The 22717-nt window shown below is 37.0% G+C and overlaps 2 protein-coding genes across 4 annotated transcripts in view; one reads left to right on the top strand and one right to left on the bottom strand.

Moving 5' to 3' along the window:
- Window positions 1-697: 697 nt before the first annotated feature.
- Window positions 698-18415, bottom strand: LOC145989782 (engulfment and cell motility protein 1-like). Its single transcript, XM_083125114.1, has 4 exons — window positions 16555-18415; window positions 11456-11631; window positions 7255-7385; window positions 698-5209 (listed from the first exon to the last, which is right to left on the bottom strand). Exons 1-4 carry the CDS (start codon window positions 18268-18270, stop codon window positions 5046-5048), a joined length of 2187 nt encoding a protein of 728 aa, XP_082981240.1. The 5' UTR covers window positions 18271-18415; the 3' UTR covers window positions 698-5045.
- Window positions 18416-18993: 578 nt separating this feature from the next.
- Window positions 18994-22717, top strand: part of LOC145989780 (ATP-binding cassette sub-family C member 10-like) — a 119090-nt gene continuing 115366 nt past the window's right edge. The window contains exon 1 of one of the 3 annotated variants that reach the window (XM_083125109.1): window positions 18994-19072. The gene's annotated coding sequence lies outside the window, so the exon portion shown is untranslated. Of the gene's footprint in view, window positions 19129-22717 lie in introns of all 3 variants that reach the window. The other 2 variants (XM_083125111.1, XM_083125112.1) reach the window with 2 other exon arrangements.

Below are 22717 nucleotides of genomic sequence, written 5' to 3'. Positions count from 1 at the left end.
TTAAAATTCTTGCTCACAGAGGCACCACTATGTTTGTGCTCCAATAGCTAAACATAGTACTAAGTTATTGCAATCTGCCTGTTATGTACTAAAAAATATCTTTGAGTTACGCCACTTGTGCACACATATGCATAGGCGTAACTTGGCAGAGGCAAAGTTATATTAAATTTTAAAAGTTAGGGAGCCTGAGGAGCAAAGTAATAAAAAGTTATATTTGTGATTTCGTAAACATCAGTTATTTAGCAAATAATCCTGGATGCAGTTTTTTTGAGATGGAAAACATTTCGAATCTCTTCCCCAAAGTTAACACCCAGGTTTGATTCTAACTGCTCTAAATTAGGCCCGAACTTTGATTCGGCCCAGTTTAATTCTGCCCCCTTAAAATTAGGCCCAGTTTAGTTTGATTCTGCCCCTTCAAAATTAGGCCATTTGATTCTGTCCCCTCAAAATTAGGCCCAGTTTGATTCTGCCCCCTCAAAATTAGGTCCTAAGTTAAGCCCACGCTCATATGTACAGTGTTTGAAACCCACTTTTAACTAGATTCAGTTCTACTTAACTGAGCTTATAGTGTACTTAAACTTTGATACACATTTAGGCCAGTACCTAAAGTTCCTAGCATGTTGTTATTCCATCATAATGTGTTTGTCTTCATGATTTCTTCACTTAATATAACACGTGAAAGAAAATTAAATATGTCTTTTAAAAAATTCTATATTCTTCACATAATGTATGAATGTTCTGATACACACAACACACTGCATACCTTGCTGATTTTATAACATAATAGTACATAAAATTACTTTTCAGATCTGAACACAACACAGAACATAAAATAATATCATTCAACTTACTTGTATGTAATTTGCATATCTTTGGTAAACACATTTTCTTGATTAACAGAATACAATAACATACCTAGTTACTGGCAGTGCAGTGACATAATTGCTTTAGTTATAATAAAATACAATTATTTAGAAGCTTTGGGATGACCCTCAAAACAAACATAACAAAATGCTATAAGCTGACAAAACCAACAAAAAATATATTACAAAAACACATGGGGCTACAATGTTCACCGAAGTGTTCTTATATAAGGCTCTAATTTGCAATAACTGTCCTAAAGACTCTTATACCATCCTGACACTGCATTTCAGAATTGTGCACTGGGAATTACAATACAAATAAATGAGGCATCCACATATTAAATATAATCAAGACAAGAAAAGATGATTAAAAATACTGAAGTATGAATCCTAACATTATAATTTACACAGGACTGATTTTTCTGGTAGATATTAGTTCATGTGCGATAACTGCGTATTGCATATTGGCTCATCAGTAAAAAAGACCATAATTTTGCCAAATTGATATTTCAATCATAGAATGCACATACGTTAAAATCTTCTAAAGACGTATTAGATAAGAACATATATCAAGTCACAAATACAAAACACACACATCTATCAACATGAATAAAAAATAATAATTCAGGACATAATTTAAAAATGGAAGCAATAATTATTTGTCCTAATCTAGTGGTCACCTTGATAAATTAGCCTATTGCTACCATATGCATTTATATCTGAAAGTCCGATATGGCTCATGCAATTTTTAACAAAAATCGGAAAAAATACACAGATAATGCATTAAATTTTATTAACTTATGTGGCAATCTCCATGGATAAAGCAACTAGAATGTGCTTTCAAGTCTTGAAACTTCTACTTGAAATACTGCAGATCATAAGTTAAAATCAAACATTATTATTATTACAGTCTTTAATGCACAGCTACATAGGCATGTGCATTGGGGGGGGGGGGGAGCAGTTGCCCACCTAATACTCTCGCTTAGAAATTTAGCACAGAGAAATATTATCACCATTATTAAAAAAAAAAAATATGCTCTTTAAAAAAAGAATTATTTTCAAGCCGACGAATGTCCCACGCAACTACGGAGGGGCAGGAATGTGCATTATTTCCTATTATCATAAGGTGGTAGTTGCTAGATGCAAGGTCCGGACTGTATGCGAATGATGATCTGATGGAATCTTTTGGCTGGAAGGTATTCGATCATCTGCATACAGTCCAGACCTTGCACCTAGCAACTACCACCTTTTTCCCCATCTGAAGACCTTCCTGGGCGGCAAGTGTTTAGACACTGATGAAGAAGTGAAAACGACTGTGAGTAACAGGCTATCTCACAGGCGGCAGAGTTCTATGAGGAGGGTATCCAAAAACTCTTAGTTTGTTACGATAAATGTTTAAACCAGCAAGGGAATTATGTAGCAAATAGAGAAGTGTATGTAAATACAGAAAATAAATGTTTTTTTTGAAAAACATTTACTTCCTTCGTTTTTATTGCAAAACGGACCTTACCTAAAATATAACCCTCGTAGCTTACATTGTAGTCCTTCACTAGTATATTTTAATTTTTCCAACAATCTGATGTTATACAGGCATCTGATTTCACTTAATTCATAATAAAGATTTTATTCTATTTTTGTTATTTTATGAAGGGTCCTGCGTAGCCAATTGGTTAATGCTTTTGCCTTTGGTATAAGGAGTACCATATTCGATACCAGGTGGGAGCTCCCAAAATTTAAGTGTTGACACAGCATTGTGAGGACAAGTGCGGAGCTACTTGAGGCTCAGGTCTCGAAAGCCAGAAAACAGTGGTGATGGGTCTCGATGTACTGATCAACCAATGAAAAGCTGCTTAGCAGGCCCTTAGCCCTCATAGAACTGTTGCACCATGCACTTTTAGGTTATTTTTACATAGCTTCTCTGCATCTTAGGTTAATCATGGCAATGAGAATTAATAATGACAGACAAATTAGTGATGGGACGAACAAAGCCTTAACCAGTGTTCAAACCTAGCTTCGTTGCATGCTAAGTTTATTGCTTCACCTTGGAAGGAGGTGTTCCATGAGAAACAAAAGGTCACATCAATATATTGAATATAGGAGGAATAAAATGTATGCTATAATTCATTATTCGCATTAGTAATGTGTGCTTAGCTTTTATGCACTGCAACTCTGACAGACAAGATATGAAATAGACATTAGAAATAGCTTAATACCTTAAGCTGACAAAAATTCATGTTTCAAATAATAATTATCTTGGTCCCCAGTTATGCGTTTTTCTTGTTGCAAAACTACATTAAAATTAGAAAGCTAAATAAATAAAAGGCACAAAAGAAACACTAAAACTGAAAACAGGGCACAATTAAACATTCAAAATTACTTCCTACTTATACAGCACAATGGTAATTCATAAATTATACACAAATATTTAACGTATTGTTATTGTGAGTGTACAGAATAACAATAAGTAAGATAACATAGTATGACAATGGTTCAAAATATATATTCTAGGGCTGAGCCGATACCGATGTATCGGTAATGGCCTATACCATGGGTATCAGTTGATATTTTTTGCACCGATACTGGCCGATACCATTGTTTTTCAGTAGCTAGAAGCGCGGCCAAAACAAAAATAAGTTCCCTTTCAAACGTTCCTTCAGCTTTTCCAACTTACTTTTGGTTTTGAAAAAAAAAATAGTTGTGGATTTGTTAAGTGAACCTGTACTCAAGTTTCTGTGAACAGCAAGTACATTACACAAAGATCCATACGCAGATAAGACTCGCGGTCAAGAATCTTGCAAATCAAGGGTAACTTGAAATTATCCCTATAGGAGTTCCATCGAAGCCTACCAAGCTTTGTTCCTACAGATCCGGTCTCATGTAGCAATAAACCCTACGAGGTTCTGGTAGCTAACGAGGCACCTCGTGTATTGTGGACATCTCTCTCCTTAGAGACCTCCCGCAGTCAAAACAGTCATCGCCCACGTGAATGGTGGACGTGTCTCAGACATAGTACATAGCATATTCCTGGAAATTCAAGTACCTGGGCTAATCCCCTTTTCTTTTCCGACTTTAGACTTTTGTTTGTTCAGACCTGGATAACTGGGTTTCAACAGGCGTGTATTGGCGGAACAGGGAATGTGACAATGGAATAATTTTCTTTGAACAACAGTTGATGGAAACTGTAGTGATGTGTTTGGATTTCCTTCCACGCCAAGCGATAAAACATTGCATTTATTGTTTTTAGAAATCATTTTCCGATAGTATATTATATCGAAAGCAAAGTCACTTCGGAACATCACTGTACTGAAGTCGATCGCCTGATATACGTCGAAGCAAGAGACTGGTAAGTTTCCATTTTCTCCTTAAATTTTGTTTACTAATTTTTATTCTTTCCGATAAAGGACAAAAAAGAGAGAAGATTGATTTCACATTACAGCTTTACTGTTAGTTTTATACGTCGTGTCCAGGGCTGGTAAATCACCAATTATTCTTGTAATCACGGATGATTTAATGTTAGTTTGGGAAGAGTGGTCCTTTACTTTTAGAGGAGGTTGAAGAGGCATGATCTCCTTCTTCAACATTAGGGGTGGGGTGACGATGACACTATTCCCTAGATCTTAGCTTATCTTAATATTTCTCACATATTTGAAACATCTGATTGATTGTCACTTATCTAAAATATACTGTAAAGTTGAGATGCATCGTTTGGTGGGTTAATTTATTCATTGTCAGAAATGCATACGTATAAAATGTAAGAATAATAAAAATTACACATACACATATATAATTATCCTTTTTATTTCAAATTGGAATTATACAAGTATCGGTAGCGGTGGGTATTGGTGAGAGTATCGGCATTGGTATCGGTTCAAAGTGGTATCGGCTCAGCCCTAATATTTTCACCAAGTCAAATACTAAATAAATAAGCCATCTGTCGTATGTATATTGTATAAGCGATGTATACACAAATTATTGAACTTCTCAAACAGTTAAAACTTCTTTTGTCTAACTAAAAAACAGATATGTAAAAGTATAGTTTGCACTAGATCTTTCTTGCACTGAACAAATAAAATAATTTAAATACATTATACAGTATTTGAGTGTATAATATAATTCTAGCATTTAATTCTATCGATGTAAAATATTAAAGCGTGGTATAATTGTACTCTTACAGATATTGCCCTATTTCAGTTCATAGCAGAAATCGTAGTTGGGAGGATCGGCAGGCACAGGTGGTGGGTCTTGCGGAATGTCGACACCTTCTGCATCTAGTAATCGTAGCTTAATATCCATGCTCAACAGAGTTTCAAGGTCATTTTCTGTTTCCTTGCTCATCATTTTGTTACCTGTAAATATATTTCAGAACTGAAGTTTTATGACCCAAAAAAAAAACAACTTGTTTTGTCTTATAATGAAGCAGGAAATTCACTGATTCCAGTAATTGAATTATTGTAGACATTAATTTGTATATAGAAACCATAAAGTTGCTTTCCGTAGGTCACCCTCCATGGGTCCAGACAATGATAAATCACCATCTGAAGCATTGTTATTACCATTAGCTCACTTGGTGGGTGAACGTAAGTGGTCAATTCATACACAGCAATTTTACTGCAGGGAAACAACAAGTTTCTGTGTGGATGGTGGCAGGGGCACCAAAATTCATAGTAAAGTAAATTGTGCGGAAGTTAGTAATTTGCATCTGTATAGCTATAAGTGGGGCACTTTCAATGTGGCCACCAAAGTTCCCAGGTTCGAATCCCAGTTGGGCATAGGTGTTCTATCCAAGTGTCCCTTCAATTTCATCAAATCATCACTTACCAGCATTGTCATTATTAGTCAAAAGTGGAAGAAAAGCGATGAAAAATAAATACAAAATACTCTTACTATAACAATTACTATCAATATTTTACAACATGGATGGGTCCTATACACTTTACTGATATGATAACTAATATTCAACCAATCTGTTATAAAATTGCAGATGTGCCTTCCTTCATTCTTTCTTTCTGCTTGGGTTATTTTGAAATATTTTTTCTACCTTTCAAGTACAATGAGATGATATGGATAATCTGATGAAATGGATGATGGGACAAACAAGCTTAATCCAAGGTTCGAACTTGGGACCTATGGTTTTGTAGCATGTTATGCTGCCAACTCTGCCACGGAGAGTGGCCGAACGGTTTGTTGATGTATGCAACTGTAGGGATGGCAACAGGGTTCTATTTGAAATGATTAGGAACATATTTTAGAAAGCTAGAGCATATACAATTACATCTGTGTAAAAATATTAGCCAAATGGCAGAATTTTGTAACTTTGTGCTATTTATAAGTACACCATATCAGTAAAATTAACTCCAATTTTGGATAAACCAATATGCCTGTATCAACCAATCCAGAGAGAGTGCTAATTAATTTGTCTTATTGACACTTTATAAAATACAGTGCCTTTCACAGACAAGTCGCCCGTGGAGCGGCAGCTAGCATGCTGGGCAGTGAGAGCGCATCTACTGGCATTTAGACCCACAGCTTTCTGCTGAAGGCACTGGATGTGCGTGTGCTTCAGTATCTAGATATTTGGTGTCCAATTTGCATGTGTTTGTGAGGTGTTAACAAGTGTTTTAGATTGTTTTGTTTTAGTTTACATATTACTTGTGCTTTTCTGCAGTCTAATAATGCCATGCCCAACATACAATTTAAAACAACAAATTATTATGTAAGACTCTTACGTCATTACAAATTCTTGTAGGGAAGTTAGAAGGCATTCAGCAGAATTCCCAGATGTTCCTGTTGCACACAGAGACAGTGTTTGAAAACATGTGAAGAAATTTATGGAAACAGGGTCTGTTCTTGATAAGAACGAAGGGTAAAACAGCATGTGCTTACTGAGGAGAAACTAGACTATGTTGGAGCACGGTTCGACCATACTCTCAAAGAAATCCTTCCGGTGCCTTGCACATTTCCATGACATCTGCAAGGCAAGCTACCAAGCTTTTAAACATGTAGACCTACATTAGAAGAATTGAAAGAAGACATCGCAAGAGAAATTGAAGCAAATTCAGAAGAGGAACTGAAATGTGTTGGTGAAAATTTTCTAAAAGATGCTGTATATGTGTGGATGCAGGGGGACAGTTACAACACAAGGTATATGCTCATTTTAAACGTAACTATCAATGTAATTGTACGAGCTTATTTAATTACATAGCTTGAAGTTCCAGTTATGTGGAAGTTGCATCCAGTTTGCCAGCAGACAAGCCAGCCACCGCTCCATGGGCAACTTGACCGTGGAAGGCATTGTGTATTCATTTACTAATAAAATAAATTGTTATTTCTCCCACATGTATTTTATCTCAAGACACTGAAAACAAAAACTGATAAACATTATTAAACTTACCTAGCAAAGCATTTATACCATCAGTCCAGTAGTCAAAAACTTGCTCGTCTGGAGCTACAAAATCTAATGATGCCACTTCCACAGAGTCAAGTGTAAGAGAGAATGCCAGTTGGTGCGTAGTTTTCCTTCCCCTAAAATTAAACAAGTTATATTTTTTAAACAAATCAGTTATCAGAATGCAACAAACGACTCAAGGAGAAATAGTTCATCATTCATTGACAAGAAATCTTTTTATTTCATTTATTAAACCATCCCACTTTCTTTTATAAGTCTCTGAATCCCCTTATCTGTGCTCCCCTCAATGGACCGAAGTGAATGTAGGTGGTACATTCCTACAACATTGCAAAGTTTCATTGAAATCAGACTGATACTTCTTGGCTAAATAAATAACTTTATATAAAGTGGCAGTGTTGACAGCTTAAGGAACATTTCCACAATTTCGCTTCTAGCATCAGCCCTATGAACCCTGGATGGACCAAAAATGTAATGCGCATGCCGCAATGTTTAAAAAATCCAGGAAATTACGGCATTTGGAAATTTTGCATAATTACGGAAAATTTCGAACTTCGGCCTTTGCCCCCAGTTCACCCCTGGACTGTGATTTTCAATTTCTTTTCAACCAAGGGAAACAAAGGACTTTTTCAAACTTCACTTGTTAATAATAGTAACAATGGATATATTGTTTTGTAATTTGAGTATGTCATACCTTAATATGTATACTAAAGATAAAAAAAAAGAGAATTGAAATAGCATCTGCAGTTTTCAAGAAATGGCACATTAATTGCTGCCACGCGCAGCAGGTTGAAATATCGACCATCTGTTCTCAACGGAAATATAGGCATGGTTCCAAAATCAACCATCACGATGCTAAAGGTTAAGAGAGAATACTGAGAGGGAAAAAGTAGCAATAAGTGGGGGTGGGACCCCTCCTATTTGTCGCTACTGCTTCTACATTTCCACAGCACTATTTACCTTTCAAACACCTCGGTGCAATTGAGCACTACTTCTCTCGTCTTTAGATGAACAAATTTAGCAGATGGTGAGGTTAAACCTACATACAACAGGCTTGTGATTTTTACTACAAATCTGGTGCATTAACCAAGTACGCATTGGAGTATACTGTCCCCAGAATCCGTGGAGCAAGGCCATGCATAGCAGAAGAAGGAGGAGGAATCGAGTGGGCAGAGTGAAGCAGTTCATACTGCTGTGAAGGCTGGTAACTGCAGTTGCTCCCCCCTCCCTCCATGCAATCCCGTTCCCTGTTTATTGGTGGGGCCGTCTCGGCGTCACTACTTGCATAGAAACTTGGTTTCGTTTGCTTGCTCCAGAGTTACCCAGGACAGAGTATAGGTAGTTAGTGCACTGGATTTATATCAAAATCACAGGTTTGTTGTAGGTCCTATCCCACCAACGGCAAGAAGAAGTTGGTTCATCTGAAGATGAGAAGGGGTGCTTTCTTAGAATTTACTGCTAAAACATATATAAGCAGTAGAAACATCAGACAATGGATTTGTCAATGAACAATGTGTGCTAAGAGCATGGTTTTCAACATGTTATGTTAAAGCTAAGTTACACTTGTTACTTTGAAATACTTTGGGGGGTGGGGGACAATAGCCTTATACCTTAGATTCTGCTGAATGCAAGTTCATGAATAATGTTGTTGTTGAATTCTTGTTTGAACTTCACTTTATGCAGAGATAGGCTAATTTGAACTGGATCTATATATTCAAGTGGGATCCAAACCACTATATGTCTCTGCTTGGTATCGAACCTGGGACCCCGTAATTACAGGCAATGACATTACCACTACACCATCAGGGAGGTCCCAAGTTCATGAACGTGTAAAAGGTAAAAAAAAAGGTAAAGTGCTCCCCTGTGCTTTACTTGAGTTAGTGTTTTAAGTCCACTTTATGCACAGTAAGGCTAATCAGGACAGTACCTACAGTTTAAAGTGGGATCCGAACCACTATGTGCCTCCACCGGGTATCGAACCCAGGACCCCTTGATTACAAGGCGACGACCCTACCACTGAGGCATCTGGGAAGCCCCCCTGTGCTTTGCATCATGCCATGAAGGCATATAGGGGGTGTGGAGTTAGGGTCCCACACTTTCTTGACCACAGCCAAAGGTGGGGGTGATGGTATCAGCACCACACACATGGCCACCTTTACCACCAAGAGTTTCCTCCAGGTACCCACTTTATACGACGCTAGGTGGGTGCCGGAGCCGCTTGAACAGTTTGAGAAAAAGGCCGATTCTCCCCTGCCGGGGATCGAACTCGGGTGTCTCGCATGGTAGTCAGATGCCTAATGACTGAGCTAGTGTAGGTAATATAATTTGTCATCAAAGTTCCCATTTCGTGGATTTTACCTGGATTAATTACAAAGAACACTGACAAGACATTTTGGCATAAAAAACGTTTGAGTTTTCTCCATAATATGATCAATAGAAAATGGCATTTTTCAATGACGAATAACACTACCTAAACATTCACAAAATCATATGTGAAAATTTTAGTTCTATTTCACCAAATCACAACATTTTTATGTATCAAGGTCGTTAGCTGCAGATTCACCTTAACTGTTCCTGTAAGTATATCTGCTTGGGATGCAAATTTCATTGGTAACCAAATCATGAGTCAAGCACGAGGCACAACACAGTGGCAATGTTATATGTAAGGCTCGGCAGTTTATGACCTAAAAAATCTCAAAAAATGACTTTAAAATTATTTAAAAATGACCTAAAATAATTTCTGTTCTTCAAATGGAAGCTTAATTTTTCATGAATTACATGAGAGTAGTGTAATACTTAGATAAAAGCCATTGTTTAGTGGTTTTAAATACAGAATAACACAAGGGTGCAATGGTCTTTAAGGGCCAAAGCCTACTTCTCAACTGTCGGCTTCAGTCCCACATTCCTCAGCAGAGGTGGGCAATCATCCAACCAGTTACGGGCTGACGTGTAATCAGCATGACGAACCCTCAGTTCTTGGACGTTTCCGTGACCAGGTTAAAGTACCGAAGCAAAAGAAAAAAAGTAATTCAAGTGTTAATGTAGTTTTCTTCAGGGTGGTCAATCTAGAATCATCATAAAATTGAAGTATAATTCCCGGTTTTCAAGGTGAAATTTCCAAAAATTCAAGGGTACAAGCATGTGTTTTCTCTATTTCAACTTTTAAGTATTACCGCCTCTCACCCCCAACACATACACACAGAGATACATTCACAATATGAAGGGTATGTGTGATTACAATGTATTCAAAAGTTTTAATTTTAAAAAAAGGTAGCCTATATTTTTTCACGCTCCGCAGCTTTCTTTTTTTCCCTCTATAAAAATTAAAGATAAAATGTAAAAATTTGCCACAGGGTATTTATAAAGAAGTATAGATTGAATGGAATTTGCATTAGCCATACACGCAGAATGCACGTATAATTCCTGGATCCAATAATTCATGCAAAATTCCCAGAATTCAAGGAATTTCCGATGAGTAGTCACCCTGTTTCATTACTTTAACTTCAAGGCTTTCCTGTGTATGTCATTCACCTCCTTTCAGAGTGGGACTTGCACAATATAGTAGTCAGTCAGCATCTGAAAATACAGTTGTGTTCCCCGTACATCAGATTATATATATTTTTTAATATTGTGACTAAAAACCACATATTTTGCTGGTCAACAATGGAACCTCAAAGTAGGCTTCACACAAAGTATTTTAAATTTGCTGGAGAAAAAGTAAATGTGTCAGAAATTAATTACTTAATTCATTGCTAAACATTTCAGTTAATTATAATAATATAGAGCTTTTCCATTGACCATATTTTCGATTAATGCTGAGCTTGCTAAAAAGACCATGCCAGGAAATTTAAATATATAAGATATGTTAGCAAATGCATTTAAAATTTACTAAACAACAGGGAAGAAAAATAAACCTAAAAAAAATTAAGAAAAATGCAATAAAAACTAAAAAAAACTGAAAAAATTACCTAAAAGCAAAAAAATGCAAATAAAAAGTTTTTTCTGTTTCTAACTTAAGGGAAACAGACTGATATCAGGTTTAGCAGTGTCTTCAAGGCTCAGAAAAAAAGATGATTTGTCTTAAACTTCCAAGCCCTACTTGTATGATAGTAGAGGACATAGAGGTATGGAGGTCACGATTAAAAAGAAAGTTAGAAAACACAAGACCTGATTAGGCTATTCAACTCACCTGATATCCTTCATATGGGGACATTCTTTGCCTGTCATTAGTCCTTTAATATCTACAACGGCTAGCTTGTTTGGAAGATCCTCTAAAGATGGAACACTTTTCTCATCACAGTCTCCGTAATGGAATACTTTGTGGTTTGGTGATAAACGGACATACCAGAATTTGTCTTTAATTCTCTGGAAAGAATATATCTAAATTATTTCAGAAGCAAACACTGTAAAATGCTCTTCAGAAGCAAACACTGTAAAATGCTCATTTTCTTCTATTTTGTACATAGATACTAGCTAAAATAATAAATTATTATATTTGATATTTGAAGCATCAAAATATAACTATTACTGACTAGCAGTACTACCTTTAGAGGACAAAACAAGGTACATGCTGTTATTCTACCTAGTTTTTAAATACTAATGTCATTTTGCATGAAATATATATTTTTTTTAACAGCAGATAGCGGAGAGTTTTAGAAGAGGACAAGATAGAAATACCATGGAAAAAGAGGAGTGGTGGAAGACCAGGAAAAAATGGAGAGGCTTGACTTCTATGCCGACCCAGCCAGAGGCAGGAAACTGCAAAGGATGATGATAGAAAAACAGTTGTATGCACACTCAGTTAGTGACAAAATATAAAAAATTGCTATCAGCATCTACAATCGATGCTATGTCTATTTTGGTTACATACGTTTTTCAGTCCTTTCATGTTTCATTTACTTTATTTTATAATATACCGGGTGTCTGAATTGAAACACCCTAATTTCAAATGCTTATATTAAACATAATATACAGGCAAGAACAGTGTGATAGGTGGTACGTGGTAGCTTAGCTGTGGAAATTTTAAATAGGTAATGAATAGTTAGGATTAGTTTCTTTTGTATCGTTCCAGGTGGTGAAAAGTGAAACATATCTGGATATGTTAAACAATTTTGTGTTCCCTCAGATAACACATCGACACCAAAACCTGCTTTTCCAGCAGAATGGAGCACCTGCACACTGGCATTTGGCAGTCTGGAACATATTGAATGAGGAATTCCCTTCAAAATGGATTGGGAGAGGTGGTCCAATTTTTTGGCCACCCGGGTCTCCTGACATTACTCCCATGGATTTCTTCCTATGGGGGTATGTTAAGGACATGGTCTATGCAACAAAAGTGACAACTGTGGATCAGCTTCGTGAGAGGATTCACGGTGCTATTGACACAGTTACACCACAGATGCTGCAGGCAACCTGGAGAGAAATTGAGTATCGCCTCGAAATTCTCCATGCCACTCGTGGGGCACACATAGAAATTTACTGATTGCACAGACAAAACTTCATACTTATGTGTATTCATTGTTGTATAAATCTTTTCAATGGATTAATACATGCGGTACTACAGTCGGTTAAAATTAGGGTGTTTCAATTTGGACACCCTGTATTTCAATATAAAATAATTCATATTTATTGTAAATTTATTGACTTTTGCCAATAATATTTTTTGTTCATAAAGAGGAAGGCAACGTCCTGTCTAGAGTTGCATGAAGCCTTTGGGCTATGCTGTTTCAGGCTAAGGAAACAGAGGCCATTAACTACACCATAACACATCTCTGCAAACTAAAACCACAGAAAGCATAGAAAATATTAAACTTTTTATCAGCAGTACAAGGGTCAAGGATACAACTTTTTTTTTTAAGCTTAGGTTGTCTTAGTATTTCTGAACAGCCAAATTTCCAACTGATTAATTCTGATTTCATCATGGTACGCAGGCATTTTTCCATAGTTTGATTTCAATTTATGTCTTATCACATACTTCGGAGTTTTGGCGATTACTTAAGGAGTGTTTGCTTGAGATTGGTTTTTAACTTCCGTAGACTCCTACATGATTCTCCTCTTGCAGCTAGCCATTTGTTTACTGTCATCTTGGTTATGGACTGCTGCTGCCATCTACAGAGCATTCCCTAACATTCGCTACGAGACTCTGCGGCAAGAGCCCCGGCGTCAGCGCTAGTCTTTCCCGGTGAATGGGGTCCGTGACAGTCACTAGAGTCGGCTATTAAAAGTACAGTTTTCATATTGTGTACTAGCCTTGACTACAGAAGGTGTTGAAAATGATGTCCCTCTGCTGCAACACATTCCTGTCATCTCCGAAGGAAATTGGCACTTACACGTGCAAGTTCGTCTACTGTAATTCTACCGATTTCTCGTACAATACTCTCTCTTAACTCACGGATGGTGTGCGGATTGTCTTAGTATACTTCATTTTTTAGATTTCCCCATTTTTCTTTCCACTTTTATTCAGAATTGACCCTGTTACTCTAAACTTTTTTACGAGGTTTAATATAGTGGTCCTATGTGGAACAGGAACACCAGGAAATTTCATTGCAAAACGTCGTCCCACTTCGCCACAATTCCTCTTTCTGAAGTAACACTCGACAAGATAAATCCTTTGTTGTAATGTAAACTTTTGTGGTGCCATATTAAGCCACAATCTTCAACACACACACACGACACAACACAACACAACACAACTTCTGAGGGAGGATTATACTGGCGTCAGTCTGCAACGTCAACAGAAAGGGAGAGTGAATGCAGGGAGAGCAAAAAAAACAAAAACAGACTGTAGCGTGCGACTGTCGTGGACCCCGTTCACCGGGAACGACAAGCGCTGATGCCGGGCCGCTTGCCGCCGAGTCTCGTAGCGAATGTCAGGGAATGCTCTGTAGGTCACGTGTGTGGTTCGAAGGGGTTTTGTAGTTAAGTTAGGCAAGTCAGGTATAGGGCCCTTAGTATTCAAATAATGTCTCTAAATGCATTCATGGTTAGGTTAGGAGGGCCAGATTTAGGGCTCTTAGCATTACAACAATCATCTCATTATGTTGGTGCTAGTCTCGAGCATGACACCCCTTCAAGCTTCATGTCAGCAGTAGTCTGTGGAATGCCTTGTCAATGGGAAGTACGGATATTTGTGTAAGGTACCTTACCTTTTTGCTGATAAATAGCACTTTTTGGAGCCAATAATAGAGCTAATTACTTTCAGAAAGAATACCATCAAATATACTTTCACAATCATTTGCAAAATTTTCTCTCTTTCTTCTATGAAAAAAAAATGCCTTGTTGATGGGAGGAGCAGATGCTTGTGTAGGGTACTTTTTATGCCTTTGTCCACTGATAAAACTGCAGTTTTCAGAACTCGAAACAATGATAATTACTTTCCAATTTACTGTAACAATAATTTCTAGAATTGAAGGGCCAGAGGGAAAAAAAACCACAACAACAGGTAAATGGGTAGTGGTGTCATTTTCTGTCCTGGTGAAGCTGTGCTGAAATTTATGACACGATTTCTTTCATTTGATAGCTATACAAAAGTAACACTTCCATTCATCAAAGTATATGCTTTTTGCATCTTTTAATTTGCATATCGAATAATATTTTGCAATTAAAAGTTCACTTTTAAGGAGTTTGGTGAGTTGACTTACCTGTTTTCTTTTTCCATGACCCTTCATTTTTCTACAATATTTTGTCTTTCTCCAATGAAACTTTGAAAAAAATCATTAAACATTCGAAACTGTTACCCTGAAATTACTTTCCACTTCTAATCATGTGCAGGCTGTAGGCTTTAATATGGGGGAAAAAAAAATATGTACAAATTGTAATTTTCAATCATGAAAATTCCTGCAACCTACTATTCAGAAGCAAATATGGGTCCGTGGTCACATCCTACACCCTCGATTTCGCAAGTTTTTTTTATTTTTTTTTATGAAGATTGTGTTGCAAATTCTGAAGAACAAAATTTTGGAGCGCGGAAACAAGTATTTACGACTGTACAGTCATTTAAAGTTGCGAGGTGGAACTATACTTACGGCCATGTTAGTTTCGTAGCACCTGTACTCTACTTGCGGCCATGTTAGTTTTGTTGCACCCATACCAATGGATATATGTAAAAGTCGGTTTTTCAGGGCTATACTTTAAGAAATTTCATAAAAATTGCTGCCTCCAAATTTCCAATCGATAACCTACCACCTTCTACCACTGCCCCGCCTTTCTCTATAGAGTCCCTTTGGAAGGCATGTTAGAAACTGGCCGGAGCCACCGGCTGAACACTATTTTTACCAAAAAATTAAACCTCAGAAGGTAACTTACCTCTATATCCATTATCCCATTCCAGAAGTCAATCATAAGAAGAAAAAGAAAATGTGTAGAGGTGCACCTGTGACATGCATCCATGATGGAAGTCCTCAAAAACCACGGAGACAAGGAATTTTAATATTACAAAAACGTAAGTTTCGTAGCAAGTAGATGTGAAAAAATTACCTTCCGTGCTATTATGAAACGAACTTTTCTTAGAAGAAACTTATATTTTGACGAAAATATCCGAAATGTGGCCGAAATCGAGGGTGTAGGATGTGACCACAGAGCCGCAAATACATTTGAAATTAATAATTTTATCTTACAAATACTTTCTTGTCATTTCATACACCTTGACAAAATCGTTCACCATACAGAATCTGGGTCAGTTAAAATTTTGGTAAGAATTTACAATATAGAGAAAGTCTCATATGTCGTTAATTTTCGGTATAGTAACTAATTTTGGCCTCCTAATCATGAATCTGTTGTAAAAAACCGGGGGTCACGTCTGGAAATTGTACATTTTGATGAAAATTGTTAGTTAGCACCAAAAACCATCCACGGGTAGCCCCACGAACCATTCACACGAGGTTAGGTTAGGCCTGTTAGGTTAAGTTCCATTAGCACTCATTTCACCCCTAAATTCATCGAAAAAATAGGGATCTTACTAGAATTGAACATCATAAATCATTTTCTTGTAAAACAACAGCGTGGTTGGACACAATGACAGGAGATTACATTTTTGTTCGTAAAACTATGCATATACACCTATACATAAAAAAAATTCAATCGGCTTTTTTTCAAATTTTCAGATGTGACCCCCGGTTTTTTTCAACAGATTCGTGATTAGGAGGTCAAAATTAGTTAGTATACCGAAAATTAACAAAATTGGAGACTTTCTCTATATTGTAAATTCGCTCCAAAATTTTACTAATTGAATGTTTAACTCAAGTTCTAATTCTGCTAACGCTCATGTAGAAAAACACAGAATGTACTCACCTGTCCTCTCATTGAATATTTAGTAAATCGAGTTCCTTCAACAAGAAAAACCAATCTTTGCTGCTGGATAAGTTCCATTATTTCTGGCGTTATTTGCTCCTTTAATTCCACAATTGGTCGTGCATGAGATTCCCATTCCTCCCTTGTATTTCGTTCCTGTTGCCACAAATTTGTTATTTCTGAGTATGTTAAAAGTTGCAGTTTGGACCGAAATTTTTCCAAAGTAGTTGGTAACGAAGCAAGAGCTCGTGTTATCTGCTCCTTCACGACGCTGAATACTTTCACGAAATCTTCAATTGTTGCACGCATTTCTTTCCAAGTCTTGTTGAGCAAAACAATGCATATGCAGAAAAATTCCTCAAATGGATGATCGTGTGTAAAAAACATTGGATAATATGTCTGACCTTGTTCACTTGGTGGCTCCCCAATTTTCAAGATCTCGCACAACAACTTCGTAAGTTCCACACTTGTACGACCGAATGGGCATTCATGCTCATCAGCTCGGCACGAGTTTTCCAACACGACTTTTGTGTAACTTTCAGTGTGGTTACGAGCAAAATACACCATACAATCAAGCGCCAGCATCCCTGGAGGGGTTTCGGTAAAGTCTAATGCTGGATTGATATCATACTTGAAACCAAGCTTCTTATAATCTTTCGCAAATATTCCTTGCCGTCTGGTTGCCACATCTCTGTTCGATACATCATTATCTGTGTCAAATGCTATCTTTCTGAGTTCTTTGATCTTATCGTGAGCATCTTGATCCTGCGGATCCATTTTCGTATTCATTCTTTGTTCCAGAAGATTAAATGTTAATGTTTGAAGCACATATAATTGGTGAGCCATTTCTGTACCTACTTGCCCTGAGGCTGATTGAATTATGTTGCTTAAAATCACATTTCGTACTTGTTTAGAGCTTAATGTAGCAGATACAGCTTTTTGTTTTGCCGGATCTGCTTTCAGAAACAATGCATTAATTAATGCTATGGCATTCTGTTGTATGACAGGATTCTGACTTTGCAAATGCATTACCAGGTTGGGGAAAGTAACTTCCTTCTCAACTTGACCATACTTACCCGTGCTATTGAGAACAATATTTTCCAGTATTGACAATGAAGCCTGAACAATTTTAGCATCCTGTGCGACCGATTGATTGTTTACGTAGCTGGCAACTTTGTTTATGAAAGGTATCTCAAGTATATCCCAAGAGACTATACCATGATCCATAAGTTCAACAAAGGATATCAAAGAATATGCTAGCATTGCACCTTTGTACTTTCCCCCTTCTATCAAGCTAATGATAAGTGCTAATCCCTGCTTATTGATGAACTCTAAAGCAAATGTCATATCTGTGCTTAAATTTGACAATTTCTGTAAAGCCTGAGTTTTTTCATCATTGGTTCCCGAATTTAATTTTTGAAGAATGTCAAATGCCGTTTTTGATGGTGAATGGGTCAAACTCAAAACAGATCCATTTTTAACCTCATTTCTGTTTTTCTCAGTTATGTAGTTCTGATTGTTATTTTCTGAAAATTGGAGAGCATATTGATCTGGATCAGACAATCCCCATCCATTACACAGTTCCTGAATTATTGCTGCTAAAGGCTGTTTTTGGTTAAATCCTATCAGTGCTGGAACTTGATCTTCCATTTGCACAGCAATCTTGACAATGTTGGCATCCTTTATTGCAGGCATTTTGTAAACTTTTGCGTTCATTAGATGAGAATGGAAAACACAATTCAATTTTTTTCACTGTAAATATCTCTTCACTATTACACACAATATGACTTTTTCCATCTTTTCTAATGCACGATAGTAAAACCCTTTAAAATCATATGAGTGAACTCAACATCCTTTTCCATGTAGCACAGGCAAATGAGGCAATTTCTCTAAGGAGAAAGGATGGTGATGATGCTAGTGATTTTGATAGGGTCACTAGTCGCACACCTACTCCAACACCTTTCTTGCTCAAGCCCCGCCCTTTGACTTATGACGAAGAGGAAAGATTATTCGTTTTATGATAGGTATGTGTAGTATCTATGACGTCACGAGTCGAAAGGTGCTTGGAACTTGTGCTATAAGTAAGACTCAATTTTGATATTCCATTCGTTCGAAGGTTCGAATACCCATGGAGGAACTGTACAAAATAACTTCCCTTTTCTCTGTAACGCAGCCGCAGGATACTATACGACGTGAACACAAAATAAAGAAACCTGAAATAATCCATCAAGAATAGTTCTTTTTTTATCGAATGTCTTCCCAAAATTGATAGCGTTAATGCCCTTTAGGAACTAATACGCTAAATAAAACGAATTTTACTGATTGACGCATCTTTTTGGACTTCTCGTTCTCACTCTGAATTTGAAGACAGAACAGAAAAATATAATTTACTATTGTTTCTACTTTTCATCCACCGGCTGTTGATTTCGGATTGTTTTTCTTGGGTTTTTGGGTATCACTGTCACTTGCTTGCAGGCAGAACCTATGGGCAGAACAGGTGCTTCGAAATAAGTGTCATGTGAGTTATTTTGTGTTCGATGATGAAAATAAGAAAGTAAACACTATCATATTTTGGTAATCATTCCCATGGTTGTGTTTCTGTTGTTAGTCTATAGTAACGTTAATGTCTGCTTTGTCAACATTCGAATAGGTAATATGATAGCTATACGAACTAATTCCTCACACATAAAATAAACACTAATATTATTCAGATGTCAATCACCCCCTTCTTACAGCTTACAGACACCCAGAAGACCAGCAAAAGAGTGAGGGCAAAATGTAGACATTCAAGGGGAGGGCTATCTTTCTTACGTGCATGAATTTTCCAATGCGTGTATGATGGATATTGAATGCATGGTACTACTTTACTATACCTGAGACACCTGGGAATGATTTCTTTCGCACTTTTTTACATTGCTAACGTACTATTCTGCTCTCCGGAACACTTATTTAGGGGAAATAATGGAATTTGTAACGAAAATAATGTATATTTCTTACATTTAAGAGTACTTACTGTTCTTGTTTATTTCCACACACATGGCGATAGCTTACCGTTGATCGTTCGTAGGAATTTTAAATTGACTTTTTTACTTACTTACGGGGACGAGGTATGCCTACTAGGTTAGGTTAGGCCTGTTAGGTTAGGTTCCATTAGCACTCCTTTCGTTCAATTTAGCATATACGGACAACATCGGCTTGTAGCAGCAGCAATATCGCGTATTGTGCTCTCGTGCAGAAAGCAAATGGCGGCAGCAGCAATAGCGCGTCGGAAATAGATTTTCGTATAAAACCACATGGATTCACATTAAAATGAACCAAAACTACATTCCGGAACATCAACAACACTCCAGAAATTGAATTCCGTAAGTACTTTCTCCTGTAAATTTGAAGGAATCTGTCTCAGGTATAGTAAAGTGTTACCGAATGCATATTTCATCTTGTGACCAAAACATTTTTTTCGGTAACAGTTCGTTATATCGGAGACATATTACAATCGGATATTTTTTGTTTTTCATGGTTCTTACTTACGAATTGTGTATTGCGGAACATAGTTGGAGATGCCATTATGCTTTTTACACGAAAATAACATCGATTTTTCACATTACGAGTAATTCTTTTGGTTCCTTTCTTCCGTTGCGGAACATACAATATGGCATGCACAGCTGTGGATCATCGTGCTTGTGTTTTGTCGATTTAGAGTGGGTATGCAGTGTTTCAACCTTCTGTTTCGTGTTCATTATGTCATCACAAACCATTGACGGTTAGCCCCAAAAACCATTAACGGATACCCCCAAAAATTATTCACGAAAGTTCCATGAACCATTGACGAATATCCCCAAAAACCATTCACGATAGCCCCCAAAACCATTCATGATAGCCCCAAAAACCATTCACGATAGCCCCATGAACCATTTCCAGCAAGATTAGGTTGGGTTAGGTTAGGTAAGCATAGTTAAAAAAAATTCTCGTAAAGTCAAGGCACGTTTGAAAACGCTGGCGAGAGGGCGTGACTTTTGACGCTCGCGTCATCTGCAGGTACATAATCGAAACAATGTCATAATGTTGTCGCTTTACAGAAAATGCAAGTTCCTTACATAAAAAGTGATAATTTCTTGTTCTGCAGCATTCTATGGTAAAGTTTCCAGTTTCCGCGAAAGAAAATACCTTGAAGAACTTCAACAATGCTACAGAAACTGATTTCAGTAAGTAGTTTCTCCTGTAAATTTGAAGAAAAGTGTCTCCGATATAACGAACTGTTACCAATTTTTCATCTTGTATTTTTCTGTATATTTATTTGACAGGAAACTACTATTTGGTTACAGTTGACTGAGATTTAGCTCTTCCCTCTGGTATTCCCATGCCCCCCCCCCCAGCCCCCCTTCAGATCTTACAATAACTCCCATAAAGTATTTAATTACAACAGTGATACATCTGATGTATTAAATAGGGATCATTTAATAGCAAAAGTTAATTGGAACCATCTAAAGTAAACAAATTGCTAATTAAATATATTCTGATTTCCCCCTCCCTGCATCTCGTTGCCAGCGGCGGCACCAGGATTAATCATCTAGGGGTGCTGAGGGGGTGCGGAAAAAAATTTAGGGGGTGCAATGCTGAAAATAAGGAAAACATGTAACATGCATGCCACCTTTCAAAACTAGAAGGGGGGGGGGCAAGGACAGTTTACTTTCCCTTGGTAGATAAGGTTTAGCATAGTGCGGGGCCAAAATAGCAAATAGGGGGGGCAACAACACCTCTAATCGCCGACACTGATTAACATAAATTACTCACTGAAATTAAATTGTATGTGTGAAATATATAACTTTAGGCTGACATTTATTTTCCAGGGAGCCTGTTCCCTCCCCCGGGATGTCCATAATCATATGTATTAAGTCTTAAACTCCAAGAAAGTGGTCTTACAGTGTAGACATTCAGTCTTGTTGAACTATGTAGTGAAATACAAAAAATAAATTATCCTTGCCTTTAAGAACACAACTTTTGAGCCTTTTCAATGTAACCAATGGAGGTACAAAATACATAGTACAAAGTGCACAGCCTCTTCCTAACTGCTTTCGAAAAAGCCTGAAATGGTACGTTTACTAGGCATGTTATGTGGAAGTGGAACAAATACATAGAGCTTATTAACATGAAAACTACCCTCTAAGTTACAACTCTCATTAAATAATTTCCCGAGCAAGACCTAATGATACCTTGAAAGCAGCTGAGAAATGTTTGCTCCAGTGCGTGGAAGAACAAGTAGTTGGAAAATAAACCGTTTATCAACAATGCAAAAAAGAAAAAGAAAAAAACAACTCACATTAAGCTATAGGCAATTATCAAAACAACGAACAGACCACTTGAAGAAACAAAGAAGGAAAAATTCATAACAATAATGCTGACTAAAAAAAAGAAAATGGCCGCTGATCTTTATAGAGGTTGCCGCCAGTACAGAAAAGTATGTATATATATCGGCATCTCTTTTAGTGCTTGGCTGTTGCATACAATAATAACGGCCTTACTTCAGTACCTAACATTCGGTGCTCAATATGACGACATGGCATAATATGACACTCTAAGCATACTTGCACACACACAGTTCTTTTGCAGCATGTTTTTCACACACACCGTCACAATCGGGGTTCTCCCCATGACCTTGGAGGGAACGCACGAAAGCCTGATGGCTCCTGCCCTGCGTTGCCAACCTTTTGATAAGAAAAAGCAGTTTAATCTGTGAAATTATGCTAAATGCTGATGAATTGTGCTAGGATCTAAATAATAATAATAACAATGAATTATTATTATTATTATTGATAATTAGTAACAGTAATTTATTATTATGATTATTTTTAGGATGATTGCAATTTTGTGTGTTATATTTAGGGCGTTAAGACTTGTATGTATGAGGTCTATGAGTATAATGTGTGTGTCTGTGTGTGTGGACATATGTGAAATGATGTAATGTACTTTGTGTTTAATATAATAATGTAGTCTATAATTTTATGTGTATAGTTGAGTAGAAGGAAAGGCCATTTAAAACAAGGCGTTAATAAATAAATAATTTTAAGTTATGCATCTATTTTTCGAGATGAGTTCAACCTTGAAGCTAGAGAAGGTTTGAGATGATTCGTCGACTACAAAGCAGAACATTTATTTTATTTGCGCC

Source organism: Lepisma saccharinum, chromosome 7 (genome assembly GCF_977018435.1).
Source record: "Lepisma saccharinum chromosome 7, izLepSacc3.1, whole genome shotgun sequence".
In the NCBI taxonomy this organism is placed as follows: domain Eukaryota; kingdom Metazoa; phylum Arthropoda; class Insecta; order Zygentoma; family Lepismatidae; genus Lepisma; species Lepisma saccharinum.
Note: the sequence above shows the minus strand (reverse complement) of the source record. Positions and strands in the feature narration are given on the sequence as shown.